The 22,436-nt window shown below is 33.6% G+C and overlaps 1 protein-coding gene across 1 annotated transcript in view; it reads left to right on the forward strand.

Annotated features, from left to right (window-relative positions):
- The window catches only part of CNBD1 (cyclic nucleotide binding domain containing 1), a 400,860-nt gene that overhangs the window by 211,540 nt on the left and 166,884 nt on the right, over positions 1-22,436 (forward strand). The window contains exon 5 of the mRNA XM_032421749.1: positions 8,677-8,822. Coding sequence (XP_032277640.1) covers positions 8,677-8,822 — 146 coding nt within the window. The remainder of the gene's footprint in view (positions 1-8,676; positions 8,823-22,436) is intronic.

Raw genomic sequence — 22,436 nt, forward strand, 5'->3', positions numbered from 1 at the left:
GAGAGGAAGACTTAAAGTTGCTGTTGCTGATCTTTCAATTTTCAACTGTGTATTGGAATAGCAAAGTGAACCCAGATCATGCTGTGATTCTGATGTCTGCACTCCATATGAATGACCAAACTCAATTTCTGGAAAAACTGATAATAATCAACATTTGTTATATGAATTTGGATGATCAGATAAAATCAATTGTTATTCTGTTCATTCATCCCTGACTGATTAGGCAATTCAAGTGAGAAGTCAGACAGAAAGTGATGTGCATGTTAATGATTAATGATTCACGAAAAATTTCAAGTGCACACAAGATTCCAGAAAAATAATTTGATAGTGAATTACTCGAAAACATACAGGGAAAATGGATAAATAAATGACATGGGGAGCGTTGCTTTTTTAAACCATTTTAAATAATTTTAAAAAGGCTGCTTTGAAAACTGTTGAGGAGGCCCAAAGATATGCATGTGTGTATCCTTTAATTAAAGTGATCTTTTTAGCCAGATTTTTCTATCCCACTAATCTCTGGCTCACAAAACACTTAATAAAATTTTATGTACCTTCTAAAGCCCAGAGATTTTAGTTGTGCAGTTTCTGAAAGTGTTCATGTATGGGGATACACATAAGGGCATCAAATTAAAGCAAGTTTTTGAAATCTTTGAGGAACTCATGTGATTGGGCATGCAGGGCATGTGTTCTGGGAACAGATGTATCCAAATGTAACAGACTCCCAGGTATTCTGCTCTCGGCTGATGATTTACCATGGCATTTCTACTATTTTTTTCCCCTAATTTAAATTTGAGGCAATTCCTCCACAGCCTCTCATTCAGGCTCATGATTTTACTTTGCTCTGTGTTCCTTACTTCATACTCTGTCTCTTTTATTTTAACCTAACTTTTACTCCAGATTTAAAGCCTTCTGTTTTTAATTAACCTTAATTACTGATCCTATTTTCTTCTTATTATTTCTTTTGCTTAACTCAGAGGTAGATATACCTTGAAGGTAATGAAGCTTAAACTTTAGGTCTGTTATTTGATTTGCATGGGTCCCATCCAAGACCCTGGGAGAAGCCCTAGAAATGAATTCACATGCTCATAGTTCCTGTATAATTTGCAAAAGTGAGCTATTTTGACTGTGATCACTTTTTTTTTCCCCCTTTGCCTGCCAATTTCCTTACATTTCACTTTCATGGCACCTGGCATTGGAGTAGCTTTAGGCATTTTGGGGATTCAGTTTATGGAAAATTGCATTAGAGATACATTTCAGTTTGGTCTAGTGAGATATAATTTTTGGTTCTTAGTCACTGCTACAGATGCAAGTTACTGCTTGTTATGCTTGTGTATGAATGGCTGTCAGGAATAGCCCTACCAGACAGAGTGGACTCAACAGCATCTTGACGTAAAGAAACAGAACCAGAGCTCTTATCACCATATACAACCGTTCTATGGCAAGCTGGTACCAGACACGTGGACTGACACATACTTTAGAATATATGGAGAGAGTTAAATCTGTGGAAGAGCTTTCCAAATCTTATAGCTCATAAATGAAAGAAATGTGGGTATGGATTTTACCAAATTTGACAGGAATCCTGAAATTTTATGTTATGCTACTAATAATGAGTTGTGAAGCTAAAAAAATATTTCAAAATTATTAAGAATAATTAAAAAAATTCTACCAACCAAGCTCAAGAGAAGACTGTATTCTGTCAATAAAAAATAATCTAAAATTACTGTCATGCAAAGAAATGGAGATATATAAGAAATTCAGGACAAATTCTATAAAAATAATTATTATAGATGTACATAGGCAACTAATTAATAAAAGTACTGTAACATATCTTTTTCTGGATTTTTGTGGTGATTTAAAACCATCCAGCTTTTAAAAATTATAATGTGTAGTGCTTTCTTCTCTTTCTAAATAACTACAATTGACTCTTGAACACACAGGTTTAAACTGTGCAGGTCCACTTATACACACATTTCTTTTTTGATAAATACAGTATAGCACGGTAAATATATATTTCTCTTCGTTATGATTTTAATAATAATGTTTTATTTTATTTATTCTAAAAATACAGCATATAATACATATAACATACAAAATATGTGTTAATCAACTGTTTATGTTTAACCAGTAAAGTTTCTCATCAACAGTAGGTTATTTAGTACATAAGTTTTGGGGGAATTAAAAGTTATATGTGGATTTTTGACTGTATAGGGGGTCAGTGCCCCTAACCTTTGTGTTGTTCAAGGGGCAACTGTATTCTCATTTGTACCAATTTTTTAATTTGTAAATTTGTGTTCTTTTTTATTTTTGTGTCAACTCAACAAAACCTGGAACAGCCCCTGCCTTAACTCAATTAGCCTAATAACTGAAAATAAATGAAAATCACTAGAAGATTTGACTTAGTATAGTGGCTAAGAAGATGGGGACCTGGACTCCAGAGTGAGACTGCCTGGGATAAAATCCTGGCTCCTCTATTATCCGTGTGACCTTGGGCAAGTTACTTAACATATATAAGACGCAACTTTCTCATTTTAAAGGGAAGAAATTGGATAAGAAAATGTTATTCCTTATAATTGTATGATAATATAAATACAATATAGTGGGAAATCAACTAATTAAAATAATAGAATATCCATGTTGAAAGGAAGCTTGGATTTCCCATAATTTTCCATCAGCCTTATGGATTCCTCATAGCTCTTTTAGGTGTACATGTTGGTCCATGTGGAAACTATACCTCATGTGGAAACTGACCTGTTCTCTTCTTCCTTAAACTAGTATAGTTATGCTTTTTCTTTTCTTTTTTTTTTAGTTACGCTTTTATGACTTTATGTACAATCTTTGTAAGATTTAGTTTGAACAAACCGCTCTGTGACTGTTTGTGTGTGTTTTTGAATACTGCTGCTCTTGTACAATCCTTGTATAAAGAATCACATGATAGTATTAGTGAAAATATTAAAAATTGAAACAAGTGGTAATCTATTCTCTATTTGACCTGACTCTTATACATAGAAATGATAAAATGTTATTTAAAAGAAAACAAAATAAAACTGACCACAGCATATTCTGCCTTCTAGATCAGAAATTAAGCATTCAGTGAAAATAGGAAAACAGCAAGAAACTACTGGGAGAAACATAAGCTTTCCCAAATTCTCAGGGATATTAGAGGATTATCAAGTTTCCAACAGCACATGAGACTGAGCCTCCTGTTGATTTCTGTTTAGTAGGTTATTTTTAACCATTATTAAAAGAAAGTGTGAACCCAAACAGCAGGAGGATTTTGATAGGGAACTAACACTTGAATTTCATGTGTGTGTGTGTGTGTGTGTGTGTATGTATACACACACACACATATATATGTATATATCCCCAAGGATCTGTTTTATTGTTTCTAATATTTTTAATTGTACCTTTTAATTAAAAAAATTGACTTCTTTATAACCTCTATTCGTAATTGCCAGACAAAATAATCTTAATCCCTCTTTACTTTGACAGCTCTTCAAATTTATGAATCAGCTCTATTTCCAAATATCTTTACTTCCAATTAAAAAATGATTGTTTTATGACAGGACCTAGAGATATTTTCTTTGATGTTTATAAGTCCTTGAGAAGTAAAAAAATAATTAGCATCTCTGACGTTTACTTTCAGAGACCTTCATGGGCCTCTGGTAACCCTTCCTGAATAAGGTCTTGCAATCAGAATTACTCCTGGTTTTTTGTTTGTTTTTCTTTTCTATTTGACCACACAAGAATAGGAAGCTGTCTTTTTTTTTTTTTTTTCTTTTCTTTCTTTCTTTTTTTTTTTTTAGGGAGAGAGAGAGCACGTGTGAGCTGGGCAGCGAAGACAGGGTTGGGGGCTGGGGCTTGTGGAAGCAGAGGGAGAGGAAGAGAGAGAATTTTAAGCAGGCTCCATGCCCAGTGTGGAGCCTGATGCTGGGCTCCATCTCATGACCCTGAGATCATGACCTGAGCCAAAATCAAGAGACTGACTGAGCCACCCAGGCACCCTGAATAGGAAGTTGTCTTAACAGAATTTCTAATACCTAGATAGTCAGATAATTCTTCAAGTTAAACAGCTTAGGTATTTTAAATTAAGTGAAAATAAATAAATAATTAATAGACCATGCAGTTCTTTTGCCAAACTATATGCAACAATTTAGAATGATAGTTTAATGGATGAAATAATATATACTTGATAATTATTATTTCAGGTATGGCCTAGCGTACAGTTATCTTGTGTTTTAAAGGAAGAGGAAACCAGGTGATGGCAATAACTGACGAGATAAGTTGACACTTTAAAATCAAGTTATGTAAAGGAAACAATCTTACGATAGTAATTTCTGAATCATTAAGTTCTAGCTCATAAAACGGAATGTCTGCAGTGAATATTTTAATTATGATATTTTTCAACTATAAAATCAGATCATTAAGATTCAGTTATAGTCTTGCCCCTAGAGTATTTCTGATATATTTGCAATCATGCAATGTATGCCTTAATAACATGTCACCAATACTGCAGGTTTATCTTTCTACATAGGATTCTGCATTATATCGCTTATTCTGTAATAACCTAGATGATATCTTCTTGAAAACATGCAGCCGAAAACTATTTCTCTATTATTGACTACTTATTTTCAACTTTTAATATATTACCTAAAGCTATCATGTGTACCTTTCCACATATAATATTTGACTCTGTTTTAAATGAGAAAATTGTGTTGTTTTTTTTTTTTCTATTACAGAACTCATCAACTTATTTTGAGTGTCTGGAATTATTCTGTTTAAATTTAGGGTTTTTTGTGTTTCTGCACCTGTGTGTTCGTGTGTGGTGTGTGTTAGCAGTATGATTTGCTCATCGCTCAGCAATTTTTAGTATTTCTGTTTCTTTTTTATTATTATTAGCTATGTGTCTTTGAGGAAATTAACTACTCTGATCCTCAATGTAAATATTACTTCTTACAATATATTCCCCTTGTTTTATCCCCTTATTTTCACTTGACTGCTCGGATTTACTCTTGTTTTATTGGCAAACATCCTACCCAAGTTTAATGGCTGTGTTTATGTGTTCTGTAATATAAGCTGATTATATTTCTTCCGCAAAATTTTCAGCACATGCAGACCAACTGTTCCTCTAGCCAATGCCAGAAGGACACAGTCAATCCCCGGATATACTTGCATCACCTCTTGGGAAAAAGAATTGTGACTAGAGTAACTCTGGAAGACTAAATATTTTTACTAAACAGTCTTTAAGTCCTTGAAGAAAAACCATATAAATCAGCCAGTATAGGAAGCTAAACTCCATGTATCCTCAACATTTAAGTTAAATGGAGCCTGTATAAGAAGACATGTAATATTGTTAAGAGGAAAATGCAAGGATTTTTTTGTTTTAACTCTAATCTAGTAGATGGGGGACTGTTAGACTACAGTTGTAGAAAAATGCAGAAGCTCCATTTCATTTGCTCATCTAAGTAAATGTGAGTGAACTAGTATTAGGATGTAAAGGCCTTAAGAGAGCCCTAACTGGTGTCCCATTGCCTCAGAGATACTCACTGAAGCAATCAAACTCCCCCCTTACCACAAGAAATGTGAAGAATTAGCCAAGAGTGAAAAAGTTGACAGGTATACAAGAGCTTAACAAAAATCTAAATGACGTATACCTACAACTGGAAACATTTAGGAATTCAGTGGATGCCAACACGGATGCCAATGGTTGTGCATGATAGTTTCCACTCATCAGATGCCAGTGCGCACAGATCCTTGTCATCAGAGGCCAGCTCCATAACTTGTCGTGACTCTGTGAGCTCTTAGGTTTGATGTAATCACCAAGAAAAAAAGAAGTAAAAAGGAAAATCTTGAAATGATTTTGTTTCCAACTAATATGTTTCTAAATACTTAGAATATACTAACATTTTGCTTTTTGTGATTAGTGGATTTAGAAATAGTGGATTTAGAAATTTTGAGTGTCTGGAATTATTCTGTTTAAATTTAGGGTTTTTTGTGTTTCTGCACCTGTGTGTTCGTGTGTGGTGTGTGTTAGCAGCATGATTTGCTCATCGCTCAGCAATTTTTAGTATTTCTGTTTCTTTTTTATTATTATTAGCTATGTGTCTTTGAGGAAATTAACTACTCTGATCCTCAATTTAAATATTACTTCTTACAACATATTCCCCTTGTTTTATCCCCTTCTTTTCACTTGACTGCTCGGATTTACTCTTGTTTTATTGGCAAACATCCTACCCAAGTTTAATGGATTTAGAAATAGACATAGAGGTGGCTAAATGAAGAGAGGTGGCTTCAAGAGAATAACATTTTCTTTCACACCATTGTATGTGGTCTGATAACTCCTAATGATACTAATGACACTATTAATAAAAAAAAAAATCCTTTTTACAAATAATAGTTTGGGCATTATAGTTTTCCTAACATCTCTCAATGTATGATTTTTTTTTCTTTTTGTTAATGTAATTTCTTTCCTAATAGCTTTTGTATATAGAGTAGGTAAGGAAAGAGTGGGTATGATGTATGTAAAAAACATTCCTGGCTAACCCAGGAATACCAGGAGATGGGTATTAAAGAGGGCAGGTACTGAATGGAGCACTGGGTGTTATACGCAAACAATGAATCATGGAACACTACATCAAAAACTAATGATGCAATTTATGGTGATTAACGTAACATAAAAAAAAATTCCTGACAAATGATAAAGATAGAAATTGAGAGAGAAGTGAAGGAAGGCCATGTTTAAAGAGAGGAAATGAAGGCCAAGTTTTCAGACATGAATGTCTTAATTTATCATTTTGAGGTTGTAAACACAGGGGTGTATGTTAAAATCAAATGAAAAGTTTCATGGGAATTTCAAAACTGTGGACTGTGCTGATCATTTGTCAGCGTTTATGATCTGTCTCCAATATCTTCTGCATACCAGTAACCAAATCCAAGTTTCTGTTCTAGACATTGTTTTTAAATCCTTGTTTATTTCTTCTCCCTGTGCCTGCCTCTCTCTTAATGTAGGCTACCTTAAATTCTTCTGTAACAATAGGCTTGGTTGAGAAGATAAAGCTTCTAATTAGGCCTTTGGCACAGGGTTAAGTGACTTTATTTGAGAAAATGTAATAGACCTTTGATAGTCAAATTTCTTTCATTATTTTTGTTGTTGCATGGAATCAAGAAGCACTTGGCTTTTCCATTTATGCCCCACATTTCTAGATTTTCTCTATTGCTTCCTGTTTATACTTGAAAACTGTCCAATTTTAAGCACCTGATAATACATTGCAACAAAGAAGTAACATTAAGCAAACAAAACACAGTAACTTTCTGGCTCTTTCCAACTACTTTCTGTGAAACCATGGGTTTCCTAGGTACTTGGTATGCCTTCCAAATTGTTGCAGGCAACTAATAGATCAAATGTTTTGCCATTTTTTTTTTTTTTTTTGGTCTGTGATATTATTTTTTTTACCACCTCCTGTTTCATTGCTAAATCAATGATACATATTTTAGGTTTTGGTTATGATATCATGCTATTTAATAACACTCATCTTTATCACTGCATCTAAAAGTACACACTTTTACATGATGTTAACTAGGAAGCCAGTTTTCTCAAGACTATTTCTTAAGACTATCTACGACATTAGTATTTTTCCAACTTCTTTTTTGCTAAAACCCACAACAAACAACACAATATATATTGTCATCTAGTAAACATGCACACACAATCACATGCATACCAGGTGGCTCAACTGGACATTACATCTAAGCTGGAGCTATTTCTGGCAAACCTGCATTTATGTGTATCCCAAATTCCCTTTCTGCTGCTAAACTGATTTCTCACAATAGATTTTTAAAAGTTGCTTGAAAAATACTGAGCATTTAGCAGTGGTATGATAAGTTAGTCTCTTGAGAACTTAGGATCAACATGAATTTTGTATCTTTATTATGGTATTATAAATATTAAATAGTGGATTTAATGATTAAAGCAAATAAATATCATCCATCATATGATGATTGTGTTTTATTGAAAATTACATGTGCATTTTTTCAGTTAAAATATTTATCAGTGTTAAGTTGTAGCTTCATTTGATCTAACTTTAATAGTATTTGGAAAGGATTGGGGTGCCTGGGTGGCTCAGTCATTAAGCGTCTGCCTTCGGCTCAGGTCATGATCCCAGGGTCCTGGAATCGAGCCCCGCATCGGGCTCCCTGCTCAGCAGGAAGCCTGTTTCTCCCACTCCCCCTGCTTATGTTCCCTCTCTCGCTGTCTCTCTCTCTGTCAAATAAATAAATAAAAATCTTAGAAAAAAATAGTACTTGGAAAAGATTAAAAGTATACACTGGATAAAAAAAATCAATCTTTTTACTATATGAAAGAGGTCTTTATAATTATAATGACAATAATAAAAGATACATTCTTACAATGAAGCACGGAGTTTTCTATAAAAAGAAGGTAACGGCACTATGTAATTTCCTGAAGTTTAAAGTTTCGTGGATGTGCATCTTAGTGCTGAAAGGAGAATAAATTCTAAAGTTGATTACCAAGACAAAAATAGAATATCATCATAGGTATCCTTAAGCAAACCTTAAATAAAAAAGAAATGCAAATTTGAAAGCTCAAAAATCAAGATTTTTGGTTTCTTTGTAGTTAAGCTGTGTTCTCTCAATTTGCAATCTTTTTGATGTTGTTTTAAGGCCCATTTATAGGACATTGCATGAACACAAAACTGTGTGGAAAATGCTGAAAACAATTCCAGATTTGACCTGTCAGCTACCTGAGGAGCATCTGAAAACTCTTAGCAAGAGTGTCATTTCCGAAACCTGGGTAAAAGGCAGCACAGGTAACAGACTAATCTGGAGGGAATTTGGCAACATAAAATGTATGTCACTATTTTGAGTTCTCTATAATATTGATATTTTCACTTGATACATTAAAAATGTGCTGTTTGGGTGTATTTTGTTTGTAGTTATAAGCACTGAAATGAGTAACATTCCACATTTTAGTATGGATGTTTTAAAGATATACACTAGTGTTTTCTCCACCTTGAGCATGCATCAGAATCACCCAGGGGACTCAAACTGCTGTGTTCAGTTCTAAAGTTTCTGATTTGGTAGGTGTGGGATGGGACTTAATTGCATTTCCAACAATTTTCCAGATGACACTGCTAGTATGGGGACTATACTTTGAAAACCACTCATTGATATACGTATTTAATGACAATCCAGCATTGGATTTCATAGTTATGACAGCAAATGGTCATAGCAGTTATTTGACTTATCCAGATACTGACCCGGATATTGGGTACAAAACCTCTCCAGACAGATTTTAGTTTCCCAATTTTAAATTTCTAGTCCCTTCACCAAGGATACATTGGATACATTAATAGAAGTATTTTATATTGTAATTTTTGAGGGGTATCCAAATATCCACACACAGAGTCACACACACACACCTAACCCAACAGAATTCAACACCATTTTTTGCATTTGTCAAATACCTATTAGAAAAGCAGAATTAAGTCTATTTAATATATTCTTTATTTCAGGGGGTATCCCTTATTTATTCATCACAGACACAAATAAAAGTAGATATTACTATTATTCTCCACAGTTGAGAACCCTAAGGCATAAAATATCATGCAGAATATTTCTGAATAGAATTGAATTTCAAATACATTTTAACTCATTCTCTGTCCATTATGCTACTGTTTTTATAAAGTGGTTTATCAGGATCATGTCTTAAAAATCTAACTGTAATTTCAGAGAAAATGTGTCTATTGAAATATGTCATATATCTATTGACATATTTCAAGACTTTTCCCCCAGTGGTCATCTCTTATAATTAGTTTCATTTAATCTGACATCAAGCAGTGAAAATTAAATCATAGGAGTTTTGCAAAGGATAAAATGATTTTGAAAGGCAAGAAAGAACATTAAACATTGCTTTGCATTAACTTGAGGATAGTAAGTTTAAAAATTAATTTGTTTTTATCATAAATCCCTGAAATTATATTTATTATGGTAAAAATATGGAAACAACCTAGATGACCTTCAATAGAAGATAGATTGAAATGTGATACATCTCTTCCATGGAATAAAAGACAGACTACATTATGATACATGTATTCAATGGAATTCTAGGCAGTTGTTAAAAAGAATGAGGTAGATCTCTCTGTATATTGACATGGAAACTTATTAAAATTATTAAAGACAGTAGATAAAAATAGAGCAATTGTGGAGTTATATAAATAATATGGTTATATTTTCACATATTTATGAAAGCCTGAAGTTATATTTACATATATATCTGCATATATACATATATAAAAATTCATAGTAAAAAGTACACAGAAGTAGATCCAGAAAAACAGTAAAAAATATGTATTTTAAAAACTGTTACCTTGGTGGAGGGGAGAATTGAGGGACAGTGAAGAATTAGCTCTTTCTTCTACATATATTTGTGTTGAATTTTTCACAATAAAGGTATATTCATGGGTTAGAGTTTTGTAACTACATATTTGTTTTTTTCAAAAAAGTTTTAAAATTATAATTCAAAGCAAAAACTGTATTCTGATGGTATCTTGTAACTTGGGTGATTAACTATTAAAATGTGAACTTTCATTCCTTGACAAATGCATATCAACTTTAATTTGATCTTTCTTATTAAATAAGGTTTTTCAATTCATATTTCAATAGAGCATATTTTCAAACACTTTATTAAAAAATGTAGAAGTCTCTGTCTTTGCATATACCTGTGTCAGAATCCTTCTCTTGAGTTTTTAAGACATCTGATTCAGACAGTCCAGATCTGTTTCACTATCAAAGCAGTCAACTCATTAAATATCTGACCTTTGTAAATCTCTTCATTCATCCAACTTAAAAAACAGGTGCAACCAAGTGTTTCTCTCTTTTCTTTACTCATGTGTGTCCTTCACCCCCTCTGCTATTATTTAAAGTATTCCCCCTAGTAGCCCCTCATCACCAGGCTGCTGATTTCAATCTGTGGCTAAGACTTTGGTTTCTCTCCTACAATTCCACATAGCTCTTTGCACCTTCTGGTCTCTTCTGGCAGGTTCTTTGGAGCTTTGTTATTTAAGGCAGCTTCCTAAACACCCCATTACTCACTCAGCATCTCACTCAGCTTTCTTAAACAATGAAGTATTAACAGGATAACAGTATTATGATTTTAAATACTGGCTAACACATATACGTATCTCTAGTTTAAGTGAAAATGGCACTACAACATAATTACTATAATAAGATTACTTATATTACCATTTTATTAGACATATTACTATGTCTAAATATTACCTATATTGCTGTAATAAAATACTATATAAGCTATATATTGTATATAATAATCACTCTCTGTATGCTCTATAGATATATAGCCCAAGATACGTGTTACTTAATTCAAGTGGTTTCAAGAGTTTTCCATTGGATCTCTTATAATATGGCCTGAGCAGCAGGCATTTTTATGATTGGCAACCTAAAGCTCATGAAAGCTAAGAGAATTAACTTACTTCAGAATTCAATTTAGTGGCTAACATGGAATTAGATCCCAGATCAAAATTTTATTACTGTCTACCTTTATATTAACTTTGATAGATTTCCATGAAATAATTACTATAAGGGATTTTTTTCTCTTATATCTTTATCATCTTTACTGTTTTCTTTTTGAAGTCCATTAAGGCTTATGGGGTTGTTTCTTTTTTTTTTAAATTTTATTTTATTATGTTAGTCACCATACATTACATCATTAGTTTTTGAGGTAGTGTTCCACGATTCATTGTTTGCGTATAACACCCAGTGCTCCATTCAATACATGCCCTCTTTAATACCCATCACAGGGCTAAAAAAAAAAATACCCATCACCAGGCTAACCCATGCCCCCACCCCCCTCCCCTCTAGAACCCTCAGTTTGTTTCTCAGAGTCCATAGTCTCTCATGGTTTGTCTCCCCCTCCGATTTCCCTCCCTTCATTTTTCCCTTCCTACTATCTTCTTCTTCTTTTTTTTTTTAAACATATAATGTATTATTTGTTTCAGAGGTACAGGTCTGTGATTCAACAGTCTTACACAATTCACAGAGCTCACCATGGCACATACCCTCCCCAATGTCCATCACCTGCCACCCCATCCCTCCCACCCCCCACCACTCCAGCAACCCTCAGTTTGTTTCCTGAGATTAAGAATTCCTCATATCAGTGAGATCATATGATACTTGTCTTTCTCTGATTGACTTATTTCACTTAGCATAATACCCTCTAGTTCTATCCACGTCGTTGCAAATGGCAAGATTTCATTTTTTTTGATGGCTGCATAATATTCCATAGTATATATATACCACATCTTCTTTATCCATTCATCTGTTGATGGACATCTTGGCTTTTTCCATAGTTTGGCTATTGTGGACATTGCTATTATAAACATTGGGGTGCACGTACCCCTTCGGATCACTACATTTGTATCTTTGGGGTAAATACCCAGTAGTGCAATTGCTGGGTCGTAGGGTAGCTCTATTTTCAACTTTTTGAGGAACCTCCATACTGTTTTCCAGAGTGGCTGTACCAGCTTGCATTCCCACCAACAGTGTAGGAGGATTCCCCTTTCTTTATGGGGTTATTTCTTTCATTTTATTTCATTTTACTCCCACCTTTTATGAAGTTATATCTCAAAAACACCATAGTTCCTCATTTAAATAAACTCTTGTATTTATTTTTAATGCTGAAAAATATTTTTATGTGACTAAATTTTAACATTTCTTCAGCCTATATAGACTTTCTTTTCTGTTGTGGTTTAAATTTCATGTAACATATAAAAACACAGCAGCCAAGTCTCATAAAAAATTTAGTGGGCATCTTTTCCATAAGTAAATTAACCATAATTCCAATAATATGCTCTTGTAATAGAAATAGGCAAATATTTAGGCCTATCATAAAGATTAAGGTTCTCTTAAAAGCAAACATGCCTTGAAGAACATGCATTGATCCTAAAGTATGGATATACTTTCACTGCAGCTAAGGTGGTGTTCCCTATGATTCATGAAGATTTGTCCTTGAAATCTGGCCAGAAACCTTTTTCAGTCTTTATCTGCATTGTGAAGACCCAGTTCCATTTCTCTCTTTTCCTATCCAAGAGATGGTTGTAAGGCTTTGAGAAAATTAATGCAAACAAAAACAAAAACTTCAATCACGTGGCAATACCAGAAACCCTTGCCATGATATTTATTTCTTTAATGTTGCCATGGAATCTTACTTTCTAAATAGTGAAACTTATTACCAGAAATGATGTTAGAAATATTCAACACCTGATCAGAACGCGTGCTACCCAAGCACAACAAATACCTGCTCTGAGCATTTGATACAGGAGTATTAGTAAGTATAGAAGCCCCATATTCATAACTTTCTCCATTTCTGTTATTGGAATATTTTCAATTAATAAAAAACTACTGGGGTGCCTGGTGGTGCCGTGGGTCAAGCTGGCCAACTCTTGGTTTCAGCTTAGGTCGTGATCTCAGGGTCATGAGATGGATCTCATTGGGATCTGCACTCAGCCCAGTCTGCACAAGACTCTTTCCCTCTCTCTCTGCCCCTCCCCTTGCTCGTGTGTGTGCTCTCTCTCTCTAACATAAATAAATAAATCTTAAAACAAAAAAACAAAAACAACTACTTTTCAGGTTGCTTTATATAATTGTACTACTTAGTATCTAGAAATTAATATTTTTTTAAAAACCTCCCTGATTTTAATAAGAAAATAATCAGAATATAATTAATATATTTTAGCCTCTCTAGACTAATTCTTGGATTGCCATATCTCAGAAGAGTTGACAGCTTTGTCCAATTATTAGGAGTTATTTTTAAATAAAGCTTTTTATGTACTTTGGTTATATGTGCAAAAAAGGCAATGTGATATTGTGTAAATGCTTAGGAAGGAAAATTACACAGAACTGGTTTCCATTTGCTGCAATAATATAAACATAAATTCATTTAATTAACAACCATGTATTGAGTGTTTGCTAGTGACTATCACTGGAACTGATTTTCTAGTGTGAGAAAACAGGAAATAAACAAATATCAAATTAAAACATAATATAATTTCAAGAAATATGTTCTATGAAAAAAGAAAGCACAGGAATAGAGAAGGGCTAGAAATTTTTTAAATGATGATAATAATAATTATGTATTTTATTTTTTCATTGTTTTATTTTTTTGTTTTTGTTTTTATTTTAATTCCAGTTAGTTAAAATACAGTGTTATATTCAACAATTCCATAGTTGTAATTCAACAATCCCAAACATCCCAAACATCATCACAACAAGTGCATTCCTTAATCCCCATCATCATTTAACCTGTCCTCCCACCTACCTGCCCTCTAGTAACCATCAGTTTGTTCTCTATAGTTAAGAGTCTGTTTCTTGGTTTGCCTCTCTTTCTTTTTTTTTTTCCTTTGCTTATTTGTTTTGTTTCTTAAATTCTACTGTGAGGGAGATGATGATATTTGTCTTTCTCTGACTGACTTATTTCGGTTAGCATTATACTCTCTAGCTCTATCCATGTTGTTTGAAATGCCAAGATTTCATTCTTTTTTTATGGCTGAATAATATTCCATAGTGTATGTGTGTGTGTGTGTGTGTAGTGTAATATATATTACACTATATCTTCCTTATCCATTCATCTATCAGTGGACAGTTAGGCTGCTTTCATAGTTTTGCTATTGTAAATAATGCTGCAATAAACATAGGGGTATCCCTTGAATTAGTGTTTTTGTAATTTTGGGGTAAATACCCGGTAGTGCAATTATTGGATCATAGAGTAGTTCTAATTTAATTTTTTGAGGAACATCCATACTGTTTTGCACAGTGGCTGCACCAGTTTGCATTCCCACCAACACTGCAAGAGGGTTCCTTTTTCTCCACATCCTTACCAACACTGTTGTTTCTGGTGCTTTTTTATTTTAGCCATTCCAACAGGTATGAGGTGATACCTCATTATTTTTGATTTGCATTTCCCTGATGATGAGTGATGTTGAGCATCTTTTCATGTGTCTGTTGCTGTTCTGTATGTCTTCTTTGGAGAAATTGATAAACCTCTAGCCAGACTAACCAAAAGAGAGAAAGAGACAGAGAGAAGACCCAAATAAACAAAATTACTAATGAAAGAGGAGAAAAAACAGTCAGCACCACAGAAATACAAACACTGTAACAGAATATTATGAAAACCTACATGCCAACAAATTGGACAACCTAGAAGAAATGGATAAATTCCTAGAAACATAATCTACCAAAATTGAAGCTAAAAAGAAATTGAAAATTTGAACAGATCTATTACCAGCAATGAACTTGAATCAGTGATCAAAAACTCCCCCAAAATAAAATTCCAGGACCAGATGGCTCCCCAGGTGAATTCTCCCGAACATTTAAAGAAGAGTTAATACCTATTCTTCTCAAACTATTCCCAAAAATTAAAGAGGAAGGAAAACTTCCAAATTCATTTTATGAGGCCAATATCACTGTGATACCAAAACCAGATAAAGACACCACAAAAAAAAGAGAACTACAGACCAATATCTCTGATGAATATAGATGCAAAAATCCTCAACAAAATATTTGCAAACTGAACTTAATACATTAAAAAATCATTCACCACGATTAAGTGGGATTTATTCCTGGGATGCAAGCATGGTTCAATATTCACAAAACAATTAATGTGATACATCGCATCAATAACAGAAAGGATAAAAAAAAGCCACTTGACCATTTCAATAGATGCAGAAAAAACATATGACAAAGTACAATATCCATTTATGATAAAAACTCTCTGCAAAGTAGGTCTAGAGGGAACATACCTCAACATAATAAAGGACTTATATGAAAAACCCACCTCCAACATCATAATCAATGGTGCAAAACTGAGAGCTTTTCCCGTAAGGTCTGGAACAAGACAAGGATACCTACTCCCACCACTTTCATTCAACATATTATTGGAAGTCCTAGCCACAGAAATTAGACAACAACAAGAAATAAAAGCCATCCAAATTGGTAAGGAAGAAGTAAAACTCTCACTATTTTCAGGTCACATGATGCTATAAGTAGGAAACTCTAAAGACTCCACCAAAAAACTGCTAGAACTGATAAATGATTTCAGTAAAGTTGCAGGATACAAAATCAATGTACAGAAATCTATTGCATTCCTATACACTAATAATGAAGCAGCAGGAAGAGAAGAATACAATTTGATCTACATTCGCACCAAAAACAATAAAACATCTACAAGTAAACTTAACCAAACAGGTGAAAGACTTGTTCTCTGAAAACCATAAAATACTGATGAAAGAAATTGAAGAGGACATAAAAAAAAATGGAAAGACATTCCATGCTCATGGATTGGAAGAACAAATATTGTTAAAATGTCTATTCTACCCAAAGCAATCTACAAATTTAATGCAATCCCTATCAGTACACCAACAGCATTTTTCATAGAATAATTATATATTTTATATAATATTTATTGATCTGGCACTACTCTAAATAATTTATAAGTACTACCTTGCATAATACTTTCAAAATTCTATGATATGTGTGGCTATAATCCTCATTTTACAAAAGAGGAACTTGAGAGACAGATATTAAGTAAGCTGGACAAGGTAATGCAGATAGAGTGGTCAGATAACACATGCAAAAGATGCCTCGCTATGTCAACATGCAAGATAAGAACTAAAAAAATGACACTGTTAATTTAATATTTGAAAAGCAATAAGACTTTTGAAAGTAACTTTTCTTCAGTGTTTTAGGATGACATTTCCTAAAGAGTGTTCATGGAGTTCAGCTGCAGATAATGGATATTAAAACAGACAGCTGCAAAAATAAATAAACCAGAGAAGCACTTTTGGAATGGCAGGCTAAGGACCTCCAAAAATCCATAAATGGAATCAACAGACTAGCAAAAACTGTCAATATCAACTTTTTCAGAACTCTGGAAAAGACCTACAACAATCCAGGTGTGTTTATTCCAGAAAAATGGTGGAATCTTGGTAAGAAGAGTGAGTTTTACAACATATTGACTACGCTCTTCCCATCTCACTATAACAGCTCTGCAGTAACCTGAAAAGCAGCAGCCTTGCAGTTATGGTAACTGTTAAAACCAGCAGACTAACAGCCACTGGAGCTGGCAGAATAGGTTTGCTTCCCTCTTAAAAGTTCCATCAAAATCCTAGAGAAGAACATAGGCAGTAACCTCTTTGACATCGGCCACAGCAACTTCTTTCAAGATACATCTCCAAAAGCTAGTGAAACAAAAGCAAAAATGAACTTTTGGGACTTCATCAAGATAAAAAGCTTCTGCACAGCAAAGGAAACAGTCAACAAAACAAAGAGGCAATCCACAGAATGGGAGAAGATATTTGCAAATGACACAACAGATAAACGGCTGGTATCCAAGATCTATAAAGAACTTCTCAAACTTAATACCCAAAAAACAAATAATCAAGTCAAAAAGTGGGCAGAAGATATGAAGAGACACTTCTCCAAAGAAGACATACAAATGGCTAACAGACACATGAAAAAATGTTCATCATCATTAGCCACCAGGGAAATTCAAATCAAAACCACATTGAGATACCACCTTACACCAGGTAGAATGGCAAAAATGGACAGGGAAAGAAACAACAAATGTTGGAGAGGTTGTGGAGAAAGGGGAACCCTCTTACACTGTTGGTGGGAATGCAAGTTGGTACAGCCATTTTGGAAAACAGTGTGGAGGTTCCTCAAAAATTTAAAAATAGAGCTACCCAAGACCCAGCAATTGCACTCCTGGGTATTTACCCCAAAGACACAGATGTAGTGAAAAGAAGGGCCATATGCACCCCAATGTTCATAGCAGCAATGTCCACAGTAGCCAAACTGTGGAAAGAGCCGAGATGCCCTTCAACAGATGAATGGATAAAGAAGATGTGGTCCATATATACAATGGAATATTACTCAGCCATCAGAAAGGATGAATACCCAACTTTTACATCAATATGGATGGGACTGGAGGAGATTATGCTAAGTGAAATAAGTCAAGCAGAGAAAGTCAATTATCATGTGGTTTCACTTATTTGTGGAACATGAAGAATAGCATGGAGGACATTAGGAGAAGGAAGGGAAAAATGAGCACAATCAATGAGCACAATCAAGAAATATGAAAATGTAACCCTTGGAGTGGGAGAAAGTTTTTGCAAATCATATATCTGATAAGAGACCCATATCCAGATTATGAAGAACTCTTACAGCTCAATAATAAAATGACAACCAAATTGGAAAATGAGCAAACTATCTGAACAGGTACATTTCAAAAGATGATATATAAATGGCCAATAAGCATATTAAAATGCCCAATATCATTAGTCATTAGAGGATTGTAAATCAAAACCACAATTATATACCACTCCCTACCCAGTGGGATGATTTAAATATGAAAAATAGACAATCATAAGCATTTTTTAAGATATAGGCAAGTTGAAACTCTCACACATTTATGATGGGATAGTGAAATAGTGAAGCCACTTTGGAAAATATTTCGGCAGCTCCTCAAATGTGAAACACAAAGTTATCATTTGACCGAGCAATTCTACTCAGATATACCAACAAATGAAAACATACATTCATTCAAAAATTGTACACAAATGTCCATAGTAGATTTATTCACAATAGCCCCAAAATGGAAACAGCCCAAATTTCCATCAAAATATGAATGAATTTTTTAAAAATGTGCTATATCCTCATAATGGAATATTACTTGGCAATACTAGGGAATAAAGTACACGCTACGATCTGGATGAATCTTGAAAACATTATGCTAAATGAAAGAAGCTAGTTACAAAAAATTGCATATTTATAATTTCATTGATATGAAATCTCTTCAATAGGCAAATTCATTTGAGACAACAATTAGTGGTTGCCAGGAACGTGGGCAAATGGGGCGTGAGGCATGACTGCTGATGAGTATGAGTTCCCTTTGGGGATAATGAAAATATTCTAACATTAGATTATGAAGTTGACTGTACATCTCTTTGAATATACTAAAAAAACCCTAATGGACTGTATATTTTAAAAAGAGTGAGTTTCATGGAATCTGAATTTTATCTCAATAAAATTTTAAAACTTGAGGTAAGGGCGCATGGGTGGCTCAGTCCGTTAAGCATAGGACTCTTGGTTTCAGCTCAGGTCATGATCTCAGGGTCATAAGACTGAGCCCTGCATCAGGCTCCACGCTAGGCTGTTTTCTGTCTCTATCGATTTACCTATTTCAGAAAATTCATATAAGTAGAACCATACAATATGTGACCCCTTGTGTCTGGCTTCTTTCACATCACATGTTCTTGTGGTTCATCCACATTGTAGCATGTACTTCATTCTTTCTGTGGCTATAAGCTATAAGCTATTTTTTAAAGTACTTTTTTTTTTAAACAATTAGAAACCCCTGGACACCACTAATACCTTAATACATGCCAGCATCTGGAGATCCCTGAAATTTGAAGTCAATAAATCTTAATAAATGTTTAACATTAAAAATATAAAGAACAAACAAACAGAAATGAGTTTTCTGAGGAAAAAGACGTGTGAAAATTCAAAGACTTCAAAATGCCAGCATGCATTGAATATTTCCTGTAGGACACTACATAGACACTAAATGACTTCTGAAACAAGTTATCCCTGTGTTTTCTTTCCCCACCTCAGGAAGCAGCTCTGTGCAGCATACCTGGGGAAATACTGCCATAGGAGAAAGAAACTTCTTTCTTATTAGCTTTTAAAAAATACCTTATATTAGAGTAACAATGTTTCATGATGTGTAAATTCCTTCTACAACCATTAATTATTTGAGAGATATATCTTAGCTTTGTAGCTTTGTAGGACTATCACTTTCTTGTCTTTGAAGACTGAAATTTAGCTTTACTAGTTTAACTCTAGTGAAGGGTTGAACCAGGGCTTTTGAACCTGAAGCCACCTTTTGTTTTCTCTTACCCTTTGCTGGCTCTTCAAGCAAAAATAAAATAAAGTACAATAAAATAAAAGTAAAATAAATTAAAATAAAATTCCTTAAGTAATAGAACTGCAGTTCTGCAATGTCAAGAAACTGTTTTTTGATGCATATCATCAATAAGCCTTCACAAAGGCAGTATGTAACATTAACTGATACACTTCTTTTATGGATAATCTAGAATGTCTGCTCACATGATGCATCATAGAAAGCAGTCTTCCTTTTATGATCTTTTCTAGTGTGAAAACAGTTCTGCATGGTGATGCTGTTATCTACCACCAGAAGGTTTCTTGATGTGATATGTCCTTTTCATGGCACTGGCCTGGATTTAATGCTTAATGTAAATTTTTGTCTTTTAAATGTCCATAGAATACACTGTGACATTTTGTAAAAGTGACACTAATAAGATGGTTAAGGTGGTTTTTTAGTAGTAAAGGAAAATAATACAGAAATGTTTATTTTAGAACATTGAAAAATGGGATTACAGGGACAATAATCGTATTTAGTTTTCATAAGCCAGAAGTTAGAAAGAACATGTAAAATAATAAAAGTTACTTAAGTGGTATATTGGCCCCAAACTTTGTATTTTGTAGAGGAAATGGGTCAAATCATCATTCGGTTTTATATCCATAATTTTCCCCATGAAATTTAAAAATTTACTAAAATTTATACATTTAGGATTAGAATGTGGTTTAGCGTAACATTAGGAATCACAGTGAAAATTTCAGAAAAAAAATATTTTGAGTCATTAAGTACTTTAATCAAGATTTAAGCTAGAATATAATTTGGGGTAAATGATGTTTCATAAAAATTGTTGATATATTTTAAAGTAGAAATTTTTAATCAATTGTATTTAATGCATAGCCAAAGAGTTTTTAAATGTTAATGAATGAAGTAATTTATAATAAATTATTCACTGGAGACAATAGAAATAGTGACATTAATAGACAACTCTTCATGATATTTAATTATTATTAGAAAGAATTGCTTTGGATAAACCAAAAATTCTAAAGCTCAAATTATGAATTATATAGATTTCTTTCAAGATTAATTAACTTTTATTAACAACCATGAACAAAACTTCACCTTGCTATCCAGGGATATATTTTAAAACCATAAAATATTGGAAAATCTACCTGGAAGTTATATTTCTTAAGAGAAGATGTTTTTTAAAACCTTTACTGAGACTTTTTTTCTTTGTTTTAATAGACCATAAAGCTTTTGATAACTACTTTAAAATGTTCAATTTTATGTAATTTGAAGTCAGGAAGAACACATTCTTTCTGTGTTGTAGGTGCTTCCATTTATTTTTAGAGGTAAAAAATTTCTTAATTTACCACCTGCATACCTCTAGGCATAGATACCGTAATACTTTCTTAAGGCATGATTTGATCTCAGGTTCTTCAGCTTTCCAAGCTATCTTTTCTCTCCTCACCTCACCCAAAAACCGAGCTGACTCTAATGCACTTAGGGTCTTAATCTGAAATATGGCCTAACTTGCAGTGCTTGGACAAAATAGTCACTCAATAAATATTTGATGAATGAATGTATGCATTAATCAGTAGTACAGGTAATTTCCAACCAGTGCATTCCTGAATACACAGTACTGGTTCAAAATTTGTCTAAGAACACAGTAATTTTTGTTGAATGATAGTCTGAAATTAGATGTCATTCATTCATTCTTTCAGGTAAAGTAACTCTTACCTTTGGATTGTATCAGTGAATCCCATGGTTATGTACCCAGATGCCATCCTTTTGATCTTCCCATGTAGAAATGATTTTTAAATCCTTAGGAATACTCTTGTTATAACCTGGTACAAAATATTTTAAATAATGTGTTTTGTGAAAAAATTAGTTGTATTTACAATACATTGTTTTCCTTTTTTGAGAACTCCTGGGAAAAATATATTCAGTGGTATTGAGACTTCCAGTCAAGTAATTTTTAAAAATCTCTTGTAGTTGCTAAATTAAGTAACTGATTATATTAATTTTTAAGTAAAGAAAATGGAGTAAAAATTGTCCATTGGCCCAGTACTATCTCCTCGCAAATATATAGCATTTTACAGATTTTGTTTTGTAATTTAATATATTTCTGCCTCCATCTTGTTTTTCTTACCCAATTTTCCCTCATTCTATTTCTTCACTAACTTTTAAAACAATATGGTAGGTATGCCGGGGTGGCTCAATCCATTAAACATCTGCCTTTGGCTAGGTCATGATCCCAGAGTCCTGGGATCCAGTCCCACATCAGACTCCTTGCTCAGTGGGGAGGCTGCTTCTCCCTCTGCCTGCTCAGGACCCTGGGATCATGACCTGAGCTGAAGGCAGATGCTTAACGGACTGAGTCACCCAGGCGCCCCAGCCTTGGTCTTAATATGCATGTTATGGATATGAACAAACAATTTGAGATATGGAATTTTCTTAGTGTTTTTTTTTT

The sequence above is a fragment of the Phoca vitulina genome, unplaced genomic scaffold (genome assembly GCF_004348235.1).
Source record: "Phoca vitulina isolate PV1807 unplaced genomic scaffold, GSC_HSeal_1.0 scaffold25, whole genome shotgun sequence".
NCBI classification, from domain to species: Eukaryota; Metazoa; Chordata; class Mammalia; order Carnivora; family Phocidae; genus Phoca; species Phoca vitulina.